This window comes from Sus scrofa, chromosome 2 (genome assembly GCF_054392235.1).
Source record: "Sus scrofa isolate SSC_HxYL_T2T_F1_AM1 chromosome 2, Sscrofa_HxYL_maternal_Yorkshire_Landrace_v2.0, whole genome shotgun sequence".
Taxonomy (NCBI): Eukaryota; Metazoa; Chordata; class Mammalia; order Artiodactyla; family Suidae; genus Sus; species Sus scrofa.
The window spans coordinates 100416037-100443644 of NC_139384.1; the positions used below are offsets into that span (position 1 = coordinate 100416037).

Sequence of the window (27608 nt, forward strand, 5' to 3'; positions counted from 1 at the left end):
TTTATTTATTTATTTTGTCTTTGTGCCTTTTCTAGGGCCACTCCAGTGGCATATGGAGGTTCCCAGGCTAGGGGTCTAATTGGAGCTGTAGATGCCAGCCTACACCACAGCCACAGCAATGCAGGATCTGAGCCTCATCTGTAATCTACAGCACAGCTCACAGCAATGCCAGATCCTCAACCCACTGAGCAAGGCCAGGGATCGAACACGCAACCTCATGGTTCCTAATCATATTTGTTAACCACTGGCCTATGACAGGAACTCCAAGTGGAGTTTTAAAATCCTCTACTATTACTCTATTTTTGTCAAATTCTCTCCCTTTGTGTCTATTAATATTTTGTATATTTAGGTGCTCCTGTATGTGGTGCATATATGTTAATGAGTGTTCTATCCTCTTCATGTATTGACCCCTTTATCATTATATAATTCCTCCCTTCTCTCTCTTTTTTTAAACCATAATTGACCTTTTATTTTAAAACATTACATGGAATGATTTCCAGTATATCTTATTCTATAAAAGTACTGCCTATATCAAACATTTTATATCACTATTAATTCCATTGAAGAGCTGCTATTTTTAAGGTACTAATTCTAAATGATGGGATACATACCCTTAAAATAGTTTCCATTTATTCAAATGTCAAAATTAAAATTACTGAAAAGTTGATTGCTTTATGGCTGGGAAAGATGCTACTAGCACATTTTAGGTAAATAATATTCTTTATTAAAAATTTTGAGGTCATTCAGTTTAAAACTTTCAGGATGATTCACTGTGGCAACGTTGAATCTTTAACCCATTACACCAAGCCAGGGATCAAAACTATGCCACTGCAGGAACAATGCCAGATCCTTTATCTACTGTGCCACAGTGGGAACTCCTATAATGCCCTTCTTTATCTTTCATTATAGCCTTTTTTTAAAAGTCTAATTAATCTGATATAGGAGTGTTGCTCTGCTTTTTTTCTTCTGTTCATATCAAATCTTTGCCATTTTCACACTTTCAATCTGTGTGTGTGTTTAGCTCTGAAGTGAGTCTCTTGCAGGCAACATATACAAGGGTCATTTTAAAAATAATCTAATTAGCCATGTTATGTCTTTCGATTGAAGCCTTAGTCCACTGGTACTTAAAATAATTACTGATAGGTATGTACTTAATGCCATTTAAAAAAATTGAAGTACAATTGATTTGCAATGTAGTGCCAATTTCTGCTATACAGAAAAGTGACCTAGTTTAATATATGTGTGTGTGAGTATATATATATGTATATATTCCTTTTCTTACATTATTTTCCATCATGGTCTATCCAAAAAGACTGGATATAGTTCCCTGTGCTATACAGTAGGACCTCATTGCTTATCCAATTTAATGTAATAGTTTGCATCTGCTAACCCCAAACTCCCTCCCCCTTGGCAATCACAAGTCTGTTCTCCAAGTCCAGGAGTTTGTTTTTTTTATGTATAAATGTTCATTTGTGCTGTATATTAGATTCCAGATATGTGATATCATATGGTAATTTGTCTTTCTCTTTCTGATTTACTTCACCCAGTACAAGAGTCTCTAGTCCATTCTTGTTGCTGCAAAGGGCATTATTTTGTTCTTGCTTATGGTTGAGTAGTATTCCATTGTGTATATATACCACATCTTTTTAATCCATTTATCTATCAATGGACATTTAGGTAGTTTCCATGTCTTGGCTATTTGGAATATTGCTGCAATGAACATACAGGTGCCTGTATTTTTTCAGTGAAATTTTGGTCTGAATATATGCCTAAGTGTGGAATTTCTGGGTCATATGGTAGTTCTATAATTAGTTTTCTGATGTACCTCCATACTGTTTCCCATAGTGGTTGTACCAATTTACATTCCCAGCAAGAGTGAAAGAAAGTACCCTTTTCTCCGCACCCTCTCCAGCATTTGTCATTTGTGGACTTATTAGTGATGGGCATTCTGACTTGTGTGAGGTGGTACCTCATTGTAGTTTTGATTTGCACTTCTCTAATAATTAGTGATGTTAAGGATTTTTTCATGTGCATGTTGGCCATCTGTATATCTTCTTTGGAGAAATGTTATTCAACTCTTCTGCCCATTTTTCAATTTTGTTGTTGTTGAAGATTAATTGTCTCTAGGTGTCTAGGGTTATTTCTTTGTTTATTTCTTCATTCTCTATTCTATTCCATTGGTGGTGGTACTTGTTTTGGTACCAGTACCACACTGTCTTGATTACTGTAGCTTTGTCTGGGAGTTAGGCCTCCTGCTAGGTTTTTTTTTTTCCTCAGGATTGCTTTGGCAATTATGGCTCTTTGATTGATCCATATACATTTTTGGATTGTTTGTACTAGTTCTGTGAAAAATGTCTTGAGTAATTTAATAGGGATTGCATTGAATCTGTAGATTGTTTTGGGTAGTATAGCCATTTCAATGATACTAATTTTTCCAATCCAAGAACATAGTATATCTTTCCATTTCTTTGAATCCTCTTTAATTTTATTGATTAATGCTTTCTAGTCCTCAACATATAAGTCTTCCACCTCCTTGGTCAGGTTTACTCCTAGGTATTTAATTTTTTGGGGTGTGATTTTAAAAGGTATTGTATTTTTATATTCCTTTTCTAATATTTCATTGTTAGAATACAGAAATGCAACTGATTTCTGAATGTTAATTTTGTATCCTGCTATTTTGCTGAATTCGTTGATCAGTTAGAATAGTTTTTGTGGAGTCATTAGGGTTTTCTATGTAGTATCATGTCATCAGCATTCAGTGACAGTTTTACCTCTTTTCTTCTAGTTTGGATACCTTTTATTTCTTTTGTTTGATTGCTGTGGCTAGGACTTCCAATACTATGTCAAATAACTGGTAAGAGTGGGCATCCTTGTCTTGAAAGATTTTAAGCTTTTCTCCATTGAGTTACTGTGTTTACTCTGGGTTTGTCATAAATGGCTTATGTTAAGGTCTGTTCCCTCTGTACCCACTTTTTTTTTTTAAATCATGAATGGATGTTGGATTTTGTCAAATACTTTTTCCGCATCAATCAAGATGATCATGGGATTTTTCCTTTTTTTTTGTTTGTTAATGTGGTGTATGACTTGATTTGTGCGTTGAAACATCCTTGTAAACTTGAGGTGAATCTCACTTGGTCGTGGTGCATGACTTTTTTTACTTGTTGGATTCGGTTGGCTAAAATTTTGTTGAGAATTTTTGCATCTATATTCATCTGAGATACTGGCCTATAATTTTCTTTTTTTGTAGATTTTTGTCTGGTTTTTGGTATTAGGGAGATGGTGGCTTCATAGAATGTCTTTGGGAGTGTTTCTTCTTCTTCAGCCTTTTGGAAAAGTTTAAGAGGGATGGGTATAAGTTTTTCTTTGTACGTTTGGTAGAATTTACCTGTGAAGTCATCTGGTCCTGGATTTTTGTTTGTAGGGAGTTTTGTTTTTTTTTCACATATTCCATTTCATTTCTAGTGATGAGTATGTTCAATTGATCTAATTCCAATGAGTATGTTCAATTGATCTAATTCTTCTTGATTCAGTTTTGGCAGGTTGTAAGTCTCTAGAAAGTCCATTTCTTATGGGCTGTCGAATAATTGTTCATAGTATTTTCTTAAGGTTTTTTGTATTTCTGCAGTATCCCTTGAGATTTCTCCTTTTTCCTTTGTTATTTTGAGTTCTTTCTGTCTTTCTTTTGGTGAGTCTGACCAGAGGTTTGTCAATTTTGTTTACCCACTCAAAGGACCAGCTCTCGGTTTTATGGATTTTTTTTTTAAATTGTTTTTTGAATCTCGATTTTTTTTTTCTAATTTCCTCTCTGATCTTTATGATTTCCTTCCTTCTGCTAACTTTAAGTTTTGTTTTTTCTTCTTTTTCTAGTTCTTTTTGGTGGTGGGGCGAATTGTCAGTTTGAGATTTTCTTCTCTAGAGGAAGGCCTGTGTCACTATAAACTTCCCTCTAAGCACTGCTTCTGTGACATCCCTTAGATTTTGAATGGTTGTGTTTTCATTATCATTTGTCTTGTATTTTTTTAATTTCCTTTTTGATTTCCTCATTGACCGACTGGTTTTTTAGTAGCATGTTATTTAGTATCCATGTAGTCAGTTTTTTCTCATTTCTTTTTGTGTGTTTTATTTCTAGTTTCATGCCGTTGTCAGAGAAGATACTTGAAATAACGCCTATATTCTTAAATTGGTTGAGGTCAGTTTTGTGCCCCAGTATGTGGTCAATCCTTGAGACTATTCCATGGGTACTTGGAAAAGAATGTGTATTCTGATTTTTTTAAGATGTAATATCTTTAAAATATCAATGCAATCTAACTTTTCTATTGTATCATTTAGGATCTCTGTTGCCTTATTGATACTGTCTGGAGGATCTGTCCATTGATGTCAGTGGGGTGTTAACGTCTCCTATAATTGTTATATTCCCATCAATTTCTCCTTTTATGTCTGTTAGTATTTGTTGTATATATCTGCGTGCTCCTATATCAGGGGCATATATGTTGATGATTGTAATATCCTCTTCTTGACAGGATTGTTTTATCACTAAATAGTGTCCTTCTTTTCTTTCTTCATGGCCTTTGTTTTTAAAGTACATTTTGTCTGATAGAAGTATTTCAGCTCGTGCTTTCCTGTCTTGTACATTGGCATGAAATAGCTTTTTCCATCCCCTCCCTTTCAATTTATATGTGTCCTTTGCCCTAAGGTGAGTCTCTTGTAAATAGCATATTGTAGGCTCTTGCTTTTTTATCCAATCTGCCACTCTGTCTTTTAATTGGAGCATTCAGTCCATTGAAATTTAAGGCAATTGTTGATAAATATGTATGTATTGCCCTTTTATTCCATGTTTTCCAGTTGATTCTATGTTTTCTCTCTCTTTTTTTTTTTTTTTTGGTTAGATGATTTACTTCTGTCTTATGCTTGTGTTCTCTTCTTTTTAGTTTCTGCAGATGTATTATTTGGTTTTGATCTGTGGTTGCCCTGTTTTTCAAGTATGTTAAACCCTTCCTTTACTGCTTGCTTTAGCCTGATAGTTATATAGGTTCAAACACATTCTTAAAGTGTTTAATTTTCTTACTTTGCTTCCTTACATTTTTTGATTTTTGAAGTCCTTTTTTAACATCTTCATATTTGTCCTTTTGCTGTTTCTTGAGTTTATTGCTGCTTTTACAATAGATTTTTTTTTTCTTTGAGATCTGTATACTGGCTTATTGAAGTGATTGCTTTCCAGTTGTGATTCCCTCAGTCCTATTACTTCTTACTTCTTTTTTACTTAGAGGAGCCCTTTGAGCATTTCTTTTAGAATGGGCTGAGTATTACTGTGCTCTTTGAGTTTTTGTTTGGAGAAAATATTTTTCTCCTTGTATTTTAAATGATATTCTCTCTGTGTTGAGTATTCTAGGCTGCAAATTTTTCCATTTTAGAATTTTGAATACATCTTTCCACTCTCTTCTGGCCTGTAGTGTTTCTCTAGAGAAATCAGCTAATAGTCTTATGGGGGTTCCCTTGTAATTAATGATTTGTTTTTCTCTTGCTGCCTTTAGAATCCTCTGTTTATCTTTAACTTTTTCCAATTATTTTTTATTATAATATCTTGATGTGGGCCTGTTGCAGTTCAACTTGTTTGGGGCCCTCTGTTCTTCCTGTATCTTGATATCCATTTCCTTTAGATTTGGAAGTTTTCAGCCACACTTTCTTCAAATATATTTCCAATCCCTTTAATTTCATGTTTTTTCACTTGGTTTTATTTCTGCTGTCCTAACTGGGTGATTTCAGTTATTCTATCTTTCAAGTCACTAATTGGTGTCTCTGCATTATCCATTCTCCTCTTTAGTGACTTAGCTTACATCTTGGCAAATAAATTTTCTAATTTTTCTTGGCTCCTCTGTATATTTTCTAGTTCCTTTCCAAAGTAATCTGCTTTACTGTTCATATCCACTCTTAATTCCTTCATTTTCACTCTTAGTTCCTTCAGTATTTTCAGTATCTCCTTTTTGAACTTGGTGTCTGTTCGAATGCAGAGGTCTGTTTCATTATTTGTTCCTTCAGGTGAATTCTCCTCGTCTTTTAACTGGGAATGGTTCCTGAGCTTCTTCATTTTGCTTACATATTTCTTATTCTGTGGGTTTAGGGAAAACAAATACTGTAGTCTTAGGGGGCTATTTATATGTGTGAGCACCCCTGGGTATTTTGTGAGAGCTTATGTTTTATTTCTAGGGTGCCATGTGTGCTTCCAGGAAGATGGAGGCAATGGGCAGGAGTAGTAGCTCATGCCTGGTTGCTGGACCCTTGGTAGTGGCAAGGACCCATGGGAAGGTGGTGCAGGCTGCTCCCAGTTGCAGGGCCCTGGGAAGTGACAGTGATCAGGTAAGTGTAGGTGGTGCCTGGAGAATCTGGCAATGGCAGCAACAGGGGGGTGCATTCCCAGGGGAGTGAGAGCAGTAATGGGTGGTGCTCTATTGCAGTGCCCTCTTCTTTGCTGACCTCTGAAGTGACTGGGGCTGCAGATGGTGCCTGTTCACAGACCCCTAGTGCTGGTGGGCCATGGTCACCTCTGGTGTCTGAGATGACTGCTGTGGTTTGCCCCTACTACCTGTATATCACACAAGAGGTGCCACATCATGCTTAGCCCCCCAGTGCTGTTAGCCTGCACAAGGGGTGCCCTGTCACCTGTAGCCCACACAAGTGGCACCTCATCACCCATGGCCTGCACCAGAGGCAATTTGCCCTCTGAGAGTCTGCTTGTATGCAGGGAAAGATATTCCTATGGAGGTCCACCCCTCCTTCTCTCACCCTCCCCAGCAATGGTGCCTTGCTTCTCCTGTAGGCCCAGACCTCCTCCCAGGTTCTCTTAGCTGTGGCGCTCAGCTCTCTAGCCCATGACACACCACTTCCTTGCTCCTCAGGCTGTCTCCGTACAGCTAACCCCAGTCTTCTCCCTGGAATTGATCTCCAGAGCCTGAATCTCAGCACCCAGCCCCCACCCAAGCATCTCAGGCTATGGTGTCTGGGGGTGGTAGTACAAATGGTCTGTGGGGCTCTCTCTGATTTGCCCTCCTCTGTTCACCTGCTGCACTTTTCTCCACGATTTTGAGGTCCCTCCGTCTTGGCTGATGTCCCCATCAGTTAGGTGGGTTCCCAGGGTGTGGGGTTTCTTTGCTCTTTAACAGCTCCCCCTAAGAAGTGCTAGTCCTGTCTGATTCCTTTCCTCCCTCTCTCTCTTTTTTTCTTTTGTTCTATCCAGTTATTTGGAGGGTTTCTTGTCCTTTTTGGTGGCTTAACATCTTCTGCCAGTGTTCAGTAGATGTTCTGTTTGAATCGTTCTACATGTAGTTTTTATTTTATTTTTTATTATTTTAATTTTTTTCAGTTGTATAGCATGGGGACCAAGTTACTCTTACATGTATATATTTTTTTCCTGCCCTTGGTTCTGTTGTAATATAAGTATCTAGACATAGTTCTTGATGCTACTCAACAGGATCTCCTTGAGGTATTTGTGGGAGAAGGTGAGTGCCACATCTTACTCATCTGCCATCTTGATCCTCTGTCTCTTAATCTTTGTACTGGATTTAGTGGTTAATACTTAATTCTTAAAATATATTTGCCATTCCTAGTTGAATTTTTTTCCTCATAAATTCTTACCTCTTTTCATCTTAGAGAAGACCCTTGAGCATTTCTTGTAGGTTAGGTTTAGTATTGATGAACTCTTTTAGCTTTTGCTTATCTGAGAAGTTCCTTATCTCTCATTCTATATTAAATGATAATCTTGCTGGGTATAGTATCTTAGGTTGCAGGTTTCTCCTTTCAGAAATTTGAATTTATCATGCTATTCCCTTCTGGCCTGCAAAAGTTCTTCAGAGAAATCAGCTGTTGGGCTTATGGGATTCTCTTTCTTATGACTCTTTTTTTTTTTTTTTTTTCTATTGCTGCCTTTAGAATTCTCTTTATCTTTACCTTATGCCATTTTGGTTATGGACATAACTTGTCATGGGTTAGTTTCTATTGTTTTTGGGACCCTCTGTCATTCCTCTACCTGGATATCTATTTCCTTCTTTTGGTTTGGGAAGTTTTTAGTCATAATTTCCTCAAATACATTTTTGATCCCCTTTTCTCTCTTCTTCTGGGACCCTTACGTGAATGTTGGTATACTTAATGCTTTACCTGAGATCTCTTAAATTGTTTTCATTAAAAATTCTTTCCTTGGCTGTTCTGATTTGGTGATTTCAATTGTTCTTTTAGATGACTTGTGCATTCTTCTATGTCAGTCTTCTATTTAGTCCTTCTATTGTGCTTATTTTGGCTATTGAATTGCATTTCTGATCAGGTATTTCATTTTCTAGGTCCTTGTTAGTGTTCACTGTGTACATCTGTTCTTTTTCCTAATTCAATGTTTTTTTTTTTATTACCAGTGCTTTGTATTCTTGATGTGGTAAACCGTTTATCTCTGTTTCATCATTTTTTTTTCCAGGGTTTTCTCTTGATCTTTTAATTGAGAAGCACTTCCTCTGTCTTCTCACTTGGCTTAACTTTCTCTGCCTCTATGAATTAAGGTGAAACAGTTACCTATTGTGGTCTTAAAGGTGTGTTCCTATGTGGGAGCATCTTTATGCAGACTGAGTGTGCCCAATGCCAGTAGTCGGTAAGCCGGATTTGACAAGGATGCAAGTCACATCTTTCATCGGGGTGTGCTGGCAGGTCATGGTTCTGGAGATGCAGTGGTAAGAGCTGGTGCTGAGTGTGAGATGGGACTTGCCCTTTGCTCAGTGGCTGTCACTGTCCTGAGGGCTGTCAAAAACCTTGAGAGTTGGGCCCAAGCTAGTTCTGTTCCCTCTAAATGTATATTTTCCCCCTTCCTCTGCACTGTGACCCCTTCCCCAGAGTGGGAGAGTGCTGAAGAAAGTGGATCCCATGCAGACTCTCAGTACATGTCCTCCCCTGACAAATAGCCAAGCTGCCTCTGGTCTGCTGCCTCTGCAGTGATTGAATCTCTCACTCTGCTTAGATGCAGCTTCAGTTGAAAGTCCCCTTTGTCCCTCACAACTGATCACTGCCTTCAACCTCTGCTGCCCTTGCCCTGCGTGGAATTGCTCCACAGGGCAGGTGGGGCCTGCACAGACTCGTGGTGTGTACTGGGGCGTGAGCTGTGGTAGAGTGGCCACCATCAGAGATCTCAGTGGCTTCTGATGTGCTTGTTTAAGTACGAACAGGGGCCAATGCCACCCCACCCAGGCTCCACCCCAGGACTGGGTCACGAGTCATGACTGCTCCAGATCCTGTGCTGCATTGCAGTGTGGAGTGAGTGAAACTGGATTGGCACATGGTTGAGGCTGGCATGTGTGGCAAGGTTGTCACAGGAAACCTGGCAGCTGCTAGAGCAGACAGCTCTCTGTCCTGGCTCAGAGACAAGACAATATATTGTGTGTTCCTTCACACATAGTCCAGGCTTCCCACAGCCCTTCTCTTAGGCCTAGCTGCCCTCCAACCAGCCAAGGGGGCTTGGCTCCCCTAAGTAGGACCTCAGGGTTGGGGTGCCATTCTTGGCTCCAACCATTGACTCCCTGGGGGGTGTTCCCCTGCGTATTCTCCCTTTTCCTCTGAGTCCCCTCCCAGTGGCACAGTTCCCAACCTTACAGCTTTTCTTCACTTCCTGCCTAATGACCTGTGTGTTGGTGAAAACTGTTCCGCATGTAGATGTGTATTCGTTGTGTTCATTGGGGTGAGTGAACTTCACATCCTTATTACTCTGCCATTTTGATAATGAACCTCTTAGATCTGATTTCTTATAATTGTCAAAATTTTCAATACACTTTTAACATAATCACTGAAAGTAAAAATTCATAGCCAAGTAACTAAGAAATATTTTGAACTCTAGGCATAAATGTTAATGTTGATTTTTCAACTTTTAATCAAACAGTAAAATACCAATTCAGTTTGTGAAATAAAGCACTTACTCTAAAAGAGTTTGAAAGTTGAAATATGTTAATAAATCGCTGTGTGCACATATATACTCACTCTCTCCAAGACCCAAATTACTTAAGTATTTTTCACAACTCTTTTGGTTGAGTCCCCACATTTGTGTACAGGTTTTTAATGTCAGAAATAGATTTGAAGTGTTTTAATTGTTGGCATTTACATGTGAAAACAGTTGGAATCACATAGCTTCTTTTTGGCAGGATTGAAATCCACCACAAAATCATCTATAATGTAAAGCCTTTACATAAATTTTGGGTTTTAGCGGGAAAAAATCTACCACAATAGGTTAGGGATTAACTGTATACATTTACATTTGAGCTGAAATTGTTGTGGCAATTTAGTGATTAATCATTAATCTTGGTAAATGCCGATTTTCTACTTAATAGGAGTAAGAACATGTATTTGTGCAACTCAAATGGAAAAGATACGTGATTAAACAATTTGCTCCAAAACTCCAGTTGGTTAGGCTTAGATATTTCTAGTGCCGCTTAGATATTTCCAGTGCCTCTTTAATGCACATGTGGGAACCTCAATTTCTGGGGCCCAGTGCAAGAGCTCATATCATGGTAAATTTGATGAGAAATAATACTTCCAAGTGAACCAGAAAGATATTTTATTTTAAACAGATTTGAAATGAAGATCAAAGGTATCAGGAACATAGACTTTTCCAATCTACATTTCAAGTTTTCTGAAGTGCTGACTGCCAGAGCAAAACAACGTAATATTTTTGGTTATTTGAAGGAAAAAAATGTTGGTATTAGTTATTCATTGTTGCAGATACATAGTTCAGTAACTCTCTTACATAGAAACATTATGCAAATCTTTCTAGGACTTGACAACACAGTAGTAAACACCTTACCAAACAAGGTTTTAAATCATTTGGGAAGTGAAGTAACCAGAGTCAGCTTGCCAGGCTGCTACTCATCCCAGACCACCTCCCCTCTGAGATGATTTAAGAGGCTCATTTTAGAGATACTTGCAGCATACACATTCTGCAAATGCTTGGACCTTGAAAGCTTTACATTCTAAACTGAACTTTCATTGGACCACGTAATTTTGCAACTGGAAATCTCTCAGCATCCTTACTATTTTTTGAGCAGAGCCTGTGATTCTTGTGTTGCCTATTTCAAAAGGTATTTTTGCTAAATGGGTTGCCTTTTAAACTCTGATGTCTCAATATTGAGAATTTGGTTTGCCTGATTTTTGTGGAGATATCTTAGAAATACCGGCAGTGGTATTATTAATTCACCTTTGGTACAAATTAGATATGGCTACTATGTTTTGATTTAGTTATTTGAATAAATTTCTCATTAGATTGATCATTTCAATTTTGAATTTGGGTATTGAAGAATTTTTATGGTTAGACAGATTTACAATTGCTGGTGCTTGATTTTCATTTAACACTTGCATATGTAGCTTAGACTTTTGAAAGTGTTCATTTCTCTTTATCAATGGTTCAGATTCCTGTGGTTTTTTTTTTTTCACTTGAATTAGAAATTGTGTTTACATAAATACTTCTCAAAGAAAAAGGAAGTATATGAAAATCTGGCTAGTCACTCCTTGTTGTAAAAGCATGCTGAGTTCTCAAAATGAAAAAAATTCTTGCAATGATTAATACATGTGTTCTGTTAAAACAGTTATGAGACCATTAAATATGTGTAATGTCCCTTCAGTCATGTGTGAATAGTGACTAACTTGATGACAAAATGGTGAGCACCAGTAAGACTATCTAGAGAATACATTTGACTTCAATTGTTAAACCATTTTTCTCTGAAACAATATTTACATAAATCAGGAACATTGAATTCTCTATAAAATGTATTCCAATTTTTTAATTATATATGATAACTGAGATTATACTGTGAGCACATGGAAAAGCAAAATTTTTCATGTGATGTAAGTGGATACCTGAGTTTCCTTTCTATTAGCCATCAAGAATTAGAGGCTGTATGATGCAAAGACACAATCATGTGAGGGAAATTTGAGATCACTGTACACTGAGAAATGCAGCTATAGCCAAGCAGACCCTACAGACTTCAAGGGAAACTCTGCTAATGGAATGAGACAGATAATGTCTTTTGGCTTCAGAGCTTTCTAAAAAGCAATGCTGTATTTCTAACCAGACAATTTGTGTAGGGAACAAAACTGGAATTTCCTTTAATTTTTTATACCTCTTTTGATGTAAAGGGGTTCTTGACTTTTCAGGCTACACTGCGGTCTAGGAGCAAACACTTGATGACCCCTGCTGTGTGGGGCTGGGGTGCAGACATCAGCCCCTTCCCTGGGATTTGCGCTCTTTCACTGTCATCTCATTTCACCAGGAGGAGCTGAGGAGGAACTAAAGGAATTCTGTTGGCTTTTGTTTGTTTATGTTACTCTTGTCCTGAATCCACATGATGTTACTACCACTAACAACCATTTTTACACAATTAGAAATAGTTCAAATAACAACTTCCAGAAAAGTTCTTAGAGGCCTGTACCTGTTTAAATTCAGGGACTCTTCAGTTGACTTAGTCCCTTCCTTATTACTCCTTACCTTCCATCTTCCAGAAATCCAGACATCTTGCTAAAGCTGCCTCATAAGTTATTTGAGGTGACGCTGGCTCAAAAAGGTATCTGAACAGTGGGATGTATAGCATTTTCCCACCTAAACACTATGTATAAATGTGCTGCATCATGGAACCAGAACTCCCTATTTGGATCCAAACCATAATTTTAGAAATAATTAACACTTAAAAATCTTCTTAAACACTGTAGAAAAGGCACTTAAGAATTTATTGAAAACAGTGATGTATAGATTTCATTGATAGAGAGGACGAATGCTTAATCTCAATTATGGACCTTCCTCCTCCTATAATCTTAATTATCTATGGAAGAGTGTGCAGAACCTACTTTAGAATATTTATCTGGGTGAATGTTTGATGGTGAACTGAGACAAATCTGTATAATTCATCAGAAAGATGAATATACTTGAAGCATAGTTTTACAAGAATTAGCTCAATAATTGTTTCAGGTTTTCCATATTAAGTATAATCCTACTTGGAATAAAATAATGAACTTTTATCAACATATCTGCTAATAATGATTTTTGTATTCAAAGTTTAGTTATCTGACCACATAAAGCTAGCAACTCATCATAGCATATTTAAATTAATATAAATAATTTTTTTGGTATTAGAGACTGGGTTTTTACATAAAGTATCATGTCTAATTCAATTATGGACACAGATATCCACATTAGTAATGCCGGCTTCATATGAAAAATTTCCTTTACTTTTTCAATAAGTAATACAGTTAGTGGCTAGAAATGAAAGATAGAAATGGTAAATGAAAAGCTATATTGTTAAAATTAAATGTGAAAACATCTGCCAAATTAAGGGCCATTTATGTATATTGTACATCTTTATGACAACTTTTCCCATTACACAAGTAGCTCAAGTATTTATACAAAAACATGAAGTCACAAATTTATTTGAAAATAAACATAGTAACAATGTTTATATACACACCCACATACAGGCAGAGGCTAAATTAGCACAATGTGTCAGGTAGCTGGTGGCCATGGTAGCATGAAGAATAGTGGATTAGGAAGAGTCATCCCCTACTCTAATTATATTTATACACCAACTATGCATTTATAAAAACCTTACAAATAATTCTAGTTTTTCCAAGAAGACATGATAGGTAACGTTTTAACACATGTAGTAATAAGACGCCTTTAATTCTTAAAAATCATAATTAGATAAACAGTACAATAAGCTAATGGCGCTAAAGAATTTTGTTTATAAAGACTGTCCATTCGTGTTTGAAACTCCATGACTTTATTCATTCTAACATTATGTACGTAACTGTCTTAATGCATGGGAAGTAAATATTCTGAAATATACTCTAGTAGAAAGTCCTATACATTCAAATTGGTAATTGATATTTAAAACATTTCTAAGGTGTTGTTAAACTCAGGTAAATTGGATGGATTCTTTGAATTATTGTTTCCTAGTAAATGGATGGTGAATTGTATTTTCTTGAGCAATTTTACCAGGACGTGGTGGTAATTTAGCTTATAGCATGTTGTATTGTGTTCTGAGAACCCTGAAGAATCCAAATTTCACTTTCTTGGCAATGTACTTACTGAAGTCGTTTGGCACAAAAGAGAAAGCAGGATAAAGTTTTAATGTTAACATGGAATAAATCCTGGGAATAAATATTTTCTCTAGGAATAGTTAATACTTGCCTTTGTCGTGTTAATGGCACATCTCACTGTAAAAAATGGTCCTATTTCTAGGACCATATCATTACATTTCAATGACGGGGATAACTGATTTGAGTCCAGTTTATCCTGAGATAGTAAATCCAAAGGGGAAAAGGAAAACTATAATTCTGTACATGAAAACACTTAGTCCCACTTGATAATTTACAGTTGTTTATATACTTGTCTACATTTTTAAGGATGTAGACAGCAAAAATTTTCACATTAAACTTCTTAATGAAATTATTTTTATTCTATTCAGGAAGACCATTTATACTAAGTTAACATGGGAAACCTAGAGGGAAATGTTCCTTAGGAGACTCACTCAAGTGAGGACTTCTCTTTAGAATATAGTTCAGCAAAGTAATTAAAGAGGTCTCAGGTGTTTTTCATCTGTAGGTCATTCCTTCTGAATTACAGTTCATGGACAAAGTTGACATTTTTGGTGAAATAGATGAATGTCCATTCAATATCTTCTCCACAAATGTCTACGTCAAAAGACGAGATTATTGCACAGTTCCTGGCAGTGAAGTGACCAAGGACTAAATGGTCATTTATGTTCTTACCTTCAGATGCAGTGCCTTCACAGAGAAGCCTAATGTGGGCATGCTAGCATGGGATGTGAAGCAGGAGAATCCAGCTGCTTATGTCTTGTACTACTCTTTCCATCCCAAATCACTTTAATCAGCTATTTTACCATTGAAATGAAATGCAATCAAAGGAAGGAACTGTTAAACAGTCATCAGTTATGCTGTGACATAATGTAAGTTATAATGGGAGTGTTTTGTGAGCAAACTTCACACTGCCATCTCCAACACACACACACACACACACACACACACACACACACACACACTCTCACGTTTAATCTGGAGAAGTGTATTAACAGTGGCTCACCTTTCTTTTACTTTTCTAGTATTTCTCAAAGTATGATTCATTGACCCAAGGAGCCTCTTACACATGCTTACAGTTGGGTCCCAACTGTGTAAAGGAAGAGAGTCCTGCTTCTCATGGCAAACAAGAAACTTACTCCATCAGGAGGGGTTTAAAAAAGGAGGATAATCTACTTTTTGGGAAAAAAAATGTGGTAACTTTCTCCCCTCCAAGTTGGGCTTCTTTCTCCCTATAAACTACTAGTGCTACTTATATCAATTAGAGTTATTAGGAAAGAGAATATGGTACCCAAAACATAAAAACTCATGTCAAAATACTATAATGCATTCCAAAGTCAATAGCTATGATTTGTGGCACTGCTTCTAATTAACAGTGAGAGTCAAAAAGTAGAAATTGCAATTACTTCTTCTGAGAAGACTGTATACTCCATGAAGAAGAAAACTGTAAAGGCTGCAAAGATAAAAATGTTCACATTGTACTTCATTTCTACTGGAGGACGCAGGAATTGGGAGGGAGGCATAGAGAAAAAAGCCAATCAAGACTTCATGGTATTAAGGGCTGTGGAAAACTCTTTGCCAAAAGAGCAGTTCTAAATGCTTTTTGGCACATTCCCAGAATGATCTGATGGAGAAAGGTCTGGACAGATGGAGGGCTGCCTTGTATCTGAAACTGAACTCATTTATTTTCATTTGTTCTCTTAAACTACAGGGAGAGTGTTAACTGAAAGAGTCTATGAAGGGCAACAGAGTTCAAATGTCTTAGAGAATCATAGAAATGGAAGTTTTCTCTATTTCATTCCTGGAGGGAAGGGGTGTTTGGGGCACTTTCATGGCTCAGAGAGCAGATTTGTTAATCTTCTGGCATTAGAGCAATGTTAACCTCATTTTCTTAGCTGTATAATTGCTATTCATCAGCAACTGAGTCCAAACTGGAACACCCGGAAAGGAGCACTAAGACTGACCCATCAAATGTGCGGAGTATTAGCAGATCAATGGCACCTCGGAGCCTCTGTTTCCATGTACAACTTTGCTATAAGAAAGACAGCTGGTGAAGAACATACCTACCTTAGAAAGCACTGGACATACATTTTCAACTGTAGTGAGGCATAATGCAAAACAGAGTAATGAGAGTTAATGTTTTCACCTATTTATTTTTACATTTCATATGTATATTTTATATGTTCCTTGTAGGCAAGAATTTCTAACATTACTGTAAGGGTAAATGTTGAAAATAACTGAGGAACAGGTAGTATATATAAAGACAAAACAAATGCATGGAAAACATGGATGAAAACAAAAAGGCTAAATGGCCTTCTTACAGGACAAGAGGATAAGGTTTAAATGATTCAAAACCTAAACAAATGTTAATGTACAGATATATGAACCTCTATTTGGTGCATGAGAAAGTTATTTGATATTAAATGAAGTATATTTTCTAGTTTTCTTGAATAAAAGTTTCTCAAATTTTCCACTATTTCAGGAATTTTAAAAACTAGCTATTTAAAACTTGGGTTCCAAGAGAAAAAGAAATACTTCAGATGAATTAATTGCTATACCTTGAAAAGTCAATTTCACTTTTTTGACCAAATATGCTAGAAATAATGGAACCCATACTGCCATTAATATTCCAGCATTACCCCCAAAACAAGAGCAAGTAAAATCATGCTCAGGATTCTTTGATAATAGGAAACAATACCTTCTTAGAAGGCAAATAAATGAAATTCAAGAACAGTAACAATGAAGAAAAGAATGTACAAAAAGCTTCAGAATTCTAGCATTATAAGATTATGCTTAATAATCACAGGACTCTCAATGATCACACAACTGTCATAAAATGAAAGTTAAAATTATTCTTGGTAAATTCATGTGTCTGTACAAAGCATCATCTTCAGGTTACCTTGGCTTGACTTAAAGACCTTGTCATTTGAATTTTTCATGAAAGTTCTCTGCAGCTTGAAAGCTTGAAGTTGTTCTCTGGTGTGCAGTTCTAGGCTCCTGCACACTGTGTGATTAATGGCAGCTCATTTGATTAGTTTAAATCTGGAACATAAATTTTAATTCAGCTTCTTTTTTTTCCCCCTTAACAGTTTTGCCTGGCATTCCTGTCATGCACAGGCAAAACCCTTTTTTTTTTTAGAAAGAATAAATCCTGATGGATTTGAGAGAAATAAGTCATCTGGGAACAGAAACTAGTAAATACAATGCCACATTTTAATTTTAGAGACCATATGCTTAAAGAAAGATGGATTCCTCTTACCTGAGATTGAACAATGTTTTTCAAAGTCCCTGGAGTTTGGCTATATAGTTGTTGATCAATGGTTATTTGTACCACAATTTTAACAGACAGGATCACCAACTTAGCTTTTAGAGTCTGAAATCAAAGTCTCCACACTTTTCTATTATGATTTGGGTGTTTGTACATCTGATTAACCACAGAACCCAAAAGATCTGCAAAGCGCCACAGAGCAATGAGCTTCCATAAGGGAAGTATTTTAATTTTTTCTAACACTTTCTGAACAGTTACGTGAATTAGATGTAGCCTGCTGAAGTCAATGGCTAGGTGAAATATAATTAGTAAAAGTGATTTCCCTCTCATGAAAGCCCTATATCCTGAGAACATAGCAGGTGCTCCGCTGCCAGGGAGAAGGGGTGTTCAGAAGGGACCATTGCCAGTTAGTTCTGCTGTTAGTGAGATACCTGGGTAGAAAAGCCAGGGCTCCAGAGTCCCTGGGCTGTGGTCAAAAGCTCCCTTCCCCCTGTGCTCAAAGTCTCAATCATTTGAATGTATCTCCTTTGCAGTGTCTGTGGAAATGTTCATAAGAAGCCTAAATAAAAATCAGGTACCATTTCACATTAGTACTGAAAATTTAGCTCTAGCATTCCTGGTGAGAAGTGACAAAATCAAGCAAACGATTTTATTCATCTCTGGGCTCTATCACATTCAAGAGAAGATAGGTTGCTAAAAATACAACAATCCCTGTTCACTTTATTGCTATGGTCTAAGCAATTGTGGCTACTTAATGATTTTCTGTATCATCTAAGACAAGCAAATCAAGAATTCCATCTAGAGCAGTTATTGCAGAAATATACTGTGTTAGGTCCCAGTTAAGCTTGTTGATTCGAAGTATTTTTCCTAAAAAAAAAAAAAAAAAGTACAAAAATACTTCTCACTGAAGGTAACTGAGAAATTGCTGGACATGAAGATGAAGATACACTTCTTTTCTGAGACAGTACACTTTATGATTCACAGGATAACTTGCATCACACGCAATTTAATGAAAGCTCTCAAATAAGCGATTTTATTCCTATCCATGATTGCAGACATTTACAAAACCATAACATCTGAGTTCACCTTAAAAAATAACTTATATAAAGCAGTGATATACACAGCACAAAATAGTTCAGGGAGGGGCAGGAGCAACTTTTAATAATTAAAATGTAAACGTGAAAAAAAGGATGGAATAAAAGTCCCTACTTAGTTCTACTTAAGATGTCATGTGATAATATTTTACAATGTCCTGTGGGTAATGTACGTATGTGCCTATGTCCATAGAACATACACACATACACTACATTCTCTTTCCCACACATATACATACACAGATAATCATTTGCAGTTCAGTTGAGGGCAATTCTAAAATATGCCGCTCCGTACAGTTGTTCGAATCACGTTGGGACCCGCTTTCTTCACAAAATAGGGGAGAGAGCAGGAAATAAAAAGGTTGGTTTGGTGTGACTGAGATTTCTTTGTTTAACTGTACACTGTGATGAATAATTTTCTTCCGTAGTAGTTCTGTGAAGGGCTGACTCACTGTGGTTGTCATGAGGAGACTCGGTAATGGATCACACGCTCATTGTCATGCTAGGGGAGTACTGGAAGGAAAGAAGAATCCATATTTTAACAACAATTTTTCTGCAGACCCCCAGCGTTCCCCTTGGTAAACAATAGTCACTGAATTTTGATCTCTTTGATGCACAAGTTTTTAACCTTATACGGCATAAACAGCAGAAAGCAGAAAAAGAGCGAAACTACATAAATTGACTGTCCTGAAATTTCAAATATTTTCTCTGGAAAGCAACCAGTTGCATTTACTCTCTGAATTTAGGGGGTTGTTAATTACCTAGTCCCTAAGCTTCCTCCTTCTCGCCAGACTCATGTTTCATGGGCCCTTGTAACAGTGTGGAGAAATGTAGTTCGGGGCTGAATCATAATAAAGTATGAGGGATAGGATAGTCTTGGTTATCTGTTAGCTGTGTAAATTTAGGAGTTTATTAACCTCTCTGTGCTTCAGTTTCTGCACCTGTAAAATAGTCTTAATGATAGTATGGATATTAAAGGGGTTTGGGGAGGATTGACTACATAAAACTCTTAAAACCATGTACTGAATACACAGAAAGTGCTCAGTACGTATGAGATTAATAGTGTAAGGGAAATGAAATAAACTCCCAGCTGGCTGTAAGAAGTCCTCATTAAAGCTGTTAGAATACGTAAGAGTCTGATGTACACTTTAGCATATACACTTCTTCCCTGAAGCTATGGTTCCAATCTTAATACCGAGGGGCACTGTGGTTATATATTACTTTTCAGGTTGAGGCTGACCATTGGAAAAAGGTGAGAAACTGGAAAAGTGGTCTCACAAAGATTAAGGAAAAAAAAAAAAGGACAATCAATTTGATACTTAAGCCAATCTACCTTCATACTTTTGAGGCACAGAAAGTTCTAGAGTAGCACTGCTTGACAGAACTTACTTCAACAGCGGATGTGTTTTACTATCTGTGCTGTCCAGCATGAAGGCCACCAGCCACAGGTGGCAATTGAAGCACAAGATATGTGGCTAGTGCTACTGAGGAACTAAACTTTTAATGTTACTTAGTTTTAATTTATTTACATATCACCGTCTTGGACAGTGTACTCTAAATCATCTGTGATGGGAGGAGGAGCATCTATTTCCAAATGGAAACGGTCTTGGGATGAGGTATGGTTGATTTACAATGTTGTCTCAGTTTCTGCTGGGTTTTAGATTTATGAGCACTTACATATTTAAAAATTTTACTTTTTTATTAATTTTTTTTAGGACCACACCCACAGCATATGGAATTTCCCAGGCTAGGGGTCAAATAGGAGCTGCAGCTGCCAGCCTGCACCACAGCCATAGCAACACCAAATCTGAGCTGTGTCTGCAATCTGCACCACAGCCACAGCAACACCGGATCCTTAACCCCCTGAGTGAGGCCAGGGATTGAACCCACATCCTCATGGATCCTGGTTGGGTTCTTCAACCACTGAGCCACGAAGGGAACTCCTTAAATGTTTTATTAAAACCCTGAGAGGACAGGGCAAGAAGGAATTCTTTTTAACATGGTAATAATATTTGTGCTGAAGAGAAAGAGGCAGATAAAGTCAGAGGGTTTGATCCCAGTCTGTTGGGTCTCAAACAGGAACAGCATGACCCTGGGAAGGGGAGTATGAACTTGAAAAAAGGGAGCAGATGGCACAGAATGAAGTGAATTCCAAATGAGCTGAGGTACTGCAGAAACCAGAAATGAAGCATTAAGTTGTGTGTTGCATAAGGGTGGATTTATTAATAGGGAGAAAGCAGGATTTCCCAAGTAAGAGAACAGGGTGAGTGTGGCTCTCCTGGCAGAAGTCTGGACCAGGAGTCATTAGAGTTTAATCTAGGGCTCAAAACAAAATACCCACATTGATCCTGTGTAAAAGTAGATGACTAGGCCTGAAAATGGGTTCCGTGGACCCTAGGGGGAGGTCAAATCAAAGAAAAATCTACTTGTTAATCACTTAATAACCTCAAATTACCTTTTGGGATAGGAAAGCTCAATTATATACATTGCTGATCCTCCATGTCGGATTACAGTGAGGAGGGTAATCAAACAGGGAGAATGCCAGAGAGGAGACAGGTTTCAGTTTGATAGAAAAACGTCTCCTCTTTTATCCTTGATAGTGGTAGCAAAAAAAGCAGAGCAAAACCAAACCAAAAACACCAAACAATCATAGACAAGGACTAATGAGGTGGAGCCCACCCTGGCCCTGTTCTAGGAGGGGGATCTTCCCCCAGCTTATCAGGAGATGGCACACAAATCCCCCCTACAGATAATGACCGCACGCGGCCATGAGCCCTCCACAACTGTTTGTAGATAATGTCCAAAACTGATGGTTGACTAAACAATTATATTTTGGGATTTGACTTGTAGGGGCCAAACTAACTACAAGAAGATAAATGGATACCCAGGTTTTATTAAAAGTAGAAAAAAGTTAGAGAATATGGCAAAACGGGCATAGGAAAATTTAATCGATGATTCTCTGGCTACTGATAGTTACTGTAAGAATTGGTGAACAATCCGTGCTGCCTAGAACCCTCTGTGGTGAAGGATGTGTGCTCTCCTGTGCTGTCCAGGACAACAGCCATTAGCCACACGTGGCTACTGAGGTCTTAAAATGCAGCTAGTGTAATTTAGGAACTGAAAATTTTAATGTATTTAATTTTTTCACTAACGAAGAATTGATTTAAATGTTTCTTCACTTTCTGGTGTATTTCATTTTAAATAGCACAGCTAGATCATCAATGCTTATTTTAAGACAAAGTTTTCCCGGGTGTATTGTGCCTATCTAAAAAGAGCCACAGGTTTTAAAAATTTTTCTGAAAGGACTTCAAAGGTTATGTTGGAAAAAAATTTCTGGATAAGTCATAATTAATTCTAGAGACCATCTCATTCTGAATAACGGGATTTAAAAAATGTCTGAATCCTTTTTTATAAGGATTTATAAGGATTATTCCAGTTCATTCATATATCATGAAACATTAGGGAATATACTTAAGAATATATTATAGCCTTCATTCTAATTATGCATATATGCAAACCTAACTGCACATTCTCTGCTCCCAAGCATGTCTATTGGTGGCTCCCATCTTTTAACACTGGCCATTGTTAAGACTGCAAACCTGTGGTAATTCAGGTGTCTTAAGTGAAGCTTACAGAATAATGAGAACTTGTTACAGATACACTGGGAAGTTAAAGAGAGTTAGGCTTGTTCAGGGAGGAATCTGAGTGGAAAAATAGGGTACGACAAGGAAGTCAGGGCCAGAGCAGTCAGAACGGATGGCAGCATACAATACAACTCAGAAAAATGAACAATAATTTAATAGAATTAAATTTTTTAATACTACAGGTAATGGCAAAACGATGCTCAAAGTGTATCTGGTACAGTAAAACAGACTGCACGCCTGCATGACTGTCTTTACAAGTGAGGGGCCATATGCACTGCTCAGGCCGGAAACAGCTTGTCTGCTGCTGCCTTTCTTGAAACTGCTTTAACTCAGGGAAATCACAGAATTCTGGGAAACGCGCAGAATGTGCAAGCACAAAGGAATATTGCTATTGCTATTCAAGTAGAGGAGAAGTGGCTTATGGTTTTCCAGAAATAATGGAAGAGTAGGTGTTAAATGGGGTATCATATTTAGACATAAAACATTCATGGTGTACGGTCCTGAGACCACACTGCGATGTTTCTATTGTATGATGACATGTATGTTACATAAATATACATGTTTGTGCCAGAATCCTGGTATGTCAGGTTGCGCTGCTTCCAAACTATTCTGTGGGTCTGGTTCTCCTCCATCAGATGGTAAAGTGGCTTTAAAAGCTATTGACAGTGTCAGTGTTTGGCTTAGCACACACACAAAAAGGAAAACCTAATGGTATAATTCTAAACATGTACACTAATTTGTTTTACCTTTTAATGTAAAACATACTTTGAAAGGGCATGTTTTGGTGAACTAGAGAATTTATTCTACCCAGTTCATGTCCCATGGATTCCATCAGAAATACTAAGTCTTTGAGCAACATGCATAACATTTCTGTTGATATATTTCAAGAACACTTCAGATCTTATACTGCATTTCTGTTTCTAAACATTTATGTAATATTTTATTGTCTTAATGAGAGGTGATAGTACAGGTACTCTGAGCCAAACTAAAGTGAAATAGATCTAGTCCATATGTGACTATAAAAAAAATTGGGCATATGTGATTTCTTTATAATAACAGAATATGACAAAAGGCAGTAAGGGTAATAGAAAATGATCAAACACCTTGTTTATAAATCCTATTTGATGCCATGACTTTAATATCTTGTCTGCTCAGTTGATTACAGCTGAGCGCCATGGAGAAAATACTCTGCTAAATTAATTCAAGAAATAAGACTAACTGCTTTACTTGAGGCATGAAGCACAAATTTTTGAACTAAGTAAGCCTTTTTGTATTCTGTATTTTCAAAACCAAACATTTTTTAGAGTTTGAACACTAGGGGGCATCTTTGTTTCTTAAAGGCCTTGCTTTCCATCAAAAAAAAAAAGGCTGAATGTGAAACATTTTTTTGGTTCATGTTTTTCTGTATAAGGCATGTTGGCATTGCCTGGTTTCTGCCTTTGGGACATTTGTTGCTATATTAAGTACATTAAGTAGCATGTGTGGATTGACTGGGATAGTGTCTGTACATAACAATCAGTAAATAGATGTTTGCTCCTATCCTAAGCCTCTTCTATGGTTCAATTTCAAGATAAAGATTGACAAATCCCCCAAAAGCAGACTGCTCAAAAATCTGTGCTTTTCAGACTTAGGTGCATGAAAAACCACTAGAATTTGATTTGGATGTTTAGTCATTAGAAATCTTATCTTTTTGAATTCATTACATGGTTCTACTTTTCCTTGGTGACAGTAAAGCTAGCAGTGGAGATAGCTAACCTCTTTACTTCCTGACGGCCTTACTACACGTGTCAGCAGTGAATCTCTTCTGCCACCTTCTCTCTCTTCTCGTTAGTCCATCTTTTAAAAAAGTGCAAACAAAAACGTGTGGATGTGATAGAGGAAGACACAGATAAGACTGTTAGTCATAGCTCGGAGATAGAAGAATGGAGCAGCTAGTGTGGACCTGCTTCCAAGGCCAGATTCCCCTTCAAGTGGTGGTGCAATTTCTCAACCACCATCCCAGTATTTCTCCTGAGGGGACTTTCTAGTGGGGACAGGAGAGAGGAAGGGGGGAAGACGAGGGAGCTTTGGTTTTCTGGTAACTCTGCACAGCAGTATGGCATTTTACCTGCTCTATGGCTTTAAGGGTAGCGAGGCTGGACCAGGAGTGGCCATCTGGTCTACGCATACAGTCACAAAAGGACCTGCTATTCAGCATGTGCATAGTCCATTGGGGTGAAAGGGTGAGGCTGGTGTTTATTCTGCACACAGTAGTATTAAGGTCCACTCTGATTCTCTGATCCCCATAAAGAGCTTTCTGTTGCCCATTCTGAAGCAGCTCCCCTCTCTGACAAGCAAGGTGGCAGTCACCAAGGACAAATCAAGGAAGGAAGTGGGGAGAGTTCTCCTTGTTCCTGCCCTAAAGTTAAAGTCATGTGGGACTTTTAAATAGTTGTATTTTCCAATACAAAATTATTTCCTTGGTGCTCTTAAAATACCAGGTTTACATCTATTATAGCACTTTTTAATCTGACATATGGTTTAATTGTTGCGTAAATATGTTCTTACCATCAAATTGCATTTTTTGAGATTGGGATGTGTTATATGTATTTCAGAATACTCCATTCTTAACCTACTGCTTTGCATAGAGCAGGCTCAATAAACGTTGAATTGAACTGAATTAATTATCATATACCTCACTGAATTACACCATTTTATTGCTGGAAGAATTAGCATAAGATGAAATTAATGTCTATAAAGCGAACATTAATTAATTTGACTAATTTGTCCACAATCTTGAAGCAAACTAGTGAAAGGACCCGGCTCTAAAAATCTTGTAATTCTAAGCACTATGAAAAACAACATAGTTTCTCACATTTTTCTATTTCTTCATCACTGATGGGCTAGTCTTTTGATTTATTTTATTTTATTTGTCTTTTTGCCTTTTATATGGCCACTCCCGTGGCATATAGAGGTTCCCAGGCTAGGGGTCTAATTGGAGCTGTAGACGCCAGCCTACACCACAGCCACAGCAACACCAGATCTGAGCCGCATTTGCGACCTACACCACAGCTCATGGCAACACTGGAGCCTTAACCCACTGAGCGAGGCCAGGGATTGAACCCGCAACCTCATGATTCCCAGTGGGATTCATTAACCACTGAGCCACGACGGGAACTCCTGATTTTTTTTTTTAAACAAATGTTTATGTATACCTTCTTTGTCCTTACTAACCATATGTATCATGCAAATAAAAGACAAACTAAAGATCAGCATAATTTTATGTCTAGCTTTAACAGAAGTAAAGTCTAAAAGCAGGGGAAGTCTTGTCCCATGCTAGGTCAATACTGAGAAGTAAAAGAACCCACAGAACAGTCCATCTTGGGCTCCATCTGGGGAGGCAGCCATTCTCTGCATACGTTACTAGCCACTGACTGTGATGGTATCGTCTCTGGTAAAGGCTGTTAGGGCAAAGCGAAGGTAGTTTTCTCTTCTGATTCTCTTTATAGTTTGGTAGATCTTCCATAATAAATTTGAATGAGAGCAATACATCTTTTGGAGGTACTGATCCTATTAATATGAAACTAGTTTGGGTTTTGAAGCCTTTTATTCCAGCTGAGTGGTTCTTAGCAGAGAATGTCCATCAGCATCACTGATGAAGCTTTTTCACATGTGAGTACGCCCAGCCCCACTCCAGGAAACTCTCACTCACTGGGTCTAGAGAGGGTTCTGGGAAATGATATTTAAAAAAATTCTAGTGATGCTTCTAATGTGAAATATTAGTTATGACTCAATAAGCCCTTGCAAAAGGATGTCATATGGTTCATTTGGTCCCTCTAATGCCTAGCACATGGCTTTATCCTGTGCTAAGTGCTCAGAAAATGAGTGAATGAATTATATTGCTTCTTGGCTGGATCCGGTCCACAGTTCTATGGAGACAGGAAATGATACTGTCTTTCTCTTAATATTACAATCACCCTTGAAAGATGACTAGGGTATCCAGTTCGGGTTAAATGTAAATAATATAACAGGCAGGAAAAGTCTAGTGTGTGACGTATAGGTATCTTAGAGATAATTTTCAGAGTCTTAAAGACAGTGCTGAGAATAGATGTGGTTTTGCAGTGATCCAAGACATTTCAGTAATGTGAAAATGTATAAAAGCTATCAAATATGCCAACTGTTTCTAGTATGTTTCTTTACAGTGGATGTTCTCTCCAGGAAAACCAGTATTATAGTTTTTGTCTTGATAAATATGTACATAGTAAAATTTTTATTTTTTAAAATGTTTTCAAAGAAATGCCACTTAATTTTCGAAGTTTTAAAAGACCAACCTATTGAACTCTATTTAGCTTAACAGTCATAATGGCTTTATGTGTTTATTCTAAAGGAGAGCTTCAGAAATAAAATCTGGATATAATAATGTAGTCAAAGGAATACTTACACTCTCACTCTGAAAAGGATTTAAGAAATTTCCCCCCATTTCGCCATCATCCCTCGGGGTGCCCGGTTGATTACTCAGGCTCATATTATTGGGAGAATTCTGTAAACAAGATTCAGAAAACAAAGCATTTTGAAGATGTTTATTTCCCTTTTGCACTGTACTGTTTCAAACATGGAATCTACAGCCTCATTTCTGAGGACAAAGCAGACAGAATTTCAATCTCAGACGTCTACCAGGTATTCTAGTTCATTCTTTGCACTTTGACAAGTAATCATGCTTTTCCAAATGAAAATGAAAAAACAGAAAACTCCAAATAACTCCTCATGACTCTTTTTCTTGGTCTCAGAATCAATATTTATTCAATTTCTCACCTTTGGTTTGTAGAGTTCCTAGACTCTGGAGAGTTTAAGAAACATTCCCAGCCGGGGCATGATGAAGGGTGTGATGGGACAATAACTTCCCTGGGCATTTTACTAATCAAACTTTGAAAGGCCACTATTTTAATAAGCATTTACCTTTAATTCTACACACAGTTTACATAGTAACACCACTTCGACCATTGTATTTACATGAATCATAAGGAAAAAAGGAAAAGAGATACCTATATTTCAGAACAAGAGAAATACCTTAGGACATGGCTAATTCAGTACGTAGTTATAGAGGAAAAGAAGGCTCAGAAGTGGGGTGCTACCATTTGTTTGAGTAGATTTTCTTGAGAAAACAAAGACAAAAACTTCTTGACCGCACCTGCAAAATGCTCAAGCTCCTACACCAGGGATTGAACTTGTGACACAGCAGTGACCTGAGCCACAGCAGTGACAATACTGAATACTTAACCCACTGAGCCACCAGGCAACTCCTTGAAATTTTTAAGATAAAATGGCTGATAGTAGCAGTTTAGTCAAACACTAAGATAGCAGTATGTTCTTTAAATCCTACTTAAATTTTCTGGTCTAACTATTACTGTTGGATTTTAGGCATGTGAGGTCATCTGACACTCCACATCCACAGGAAATACAGAATGCTAGTGGCATGTTCACACAGGATTGCAACTGTGACTGAGGGGCTTTTACTTGTAAAAATAA

The 27608-nt window shown here is 37.4% G+C and overlaps 1 protein-coding gene and 1 long non-coding RNA gene across 23 annotated transcripts in view; one reads left to right on the plus strand and one right to left on the minus strand.

Moving 5' to 3' along the window:
• Positions 1–27608, plus strand: part of LOC146405613 (uncharacterized) — a 95710-nt gene that overhangs the window by 15843 nt on the left and 52259 nt on the right. For 2 of the 4 annotated variants that reach the window (XR_014838166.1, XR_014838165.1), the window contains exon 2: positions 6205–6354. The exons of 1 other annotated variant lie outside the window; for it this stretch is intronic. This is a non-coding gene — a long non-coding RNA (uncharacterized LOC146405613). Of the gene's footprint in view, positions 1–6204; positions 6355–14778; positions 19331–27608 lie in introns of those variants that run through there. One more of the 4 variants, XR_014838164.1, reaches the window with a different exon arrangement.
• The window catches only part of SSBP2 (single stranded DNA binding protein 2), a 312577-nt gene continuing 301199 nt past the window's right edge, over positions 16231–27608 (minus strand). For all 19 annotated transcript variants that reach the window (XM_085013959.1, XM_085013956.1, XM_085013955.1 and 16 more), the window contains 2 exons: positions 26524–26622; positions 16231–18972 (listed from right to left, as the gene is read on the minus strand). In XM_085013959.1, coding sequence (XP_084870085.1) covers positions 18943–18972; positions 26524–26622 — 129 coding nt within the window. In that variant the 3' untranslated portion in view covers positions 16231–18942. The remainder of the gene's footprint in view (positions 18973–26523; positions 26623–27608) is intronic.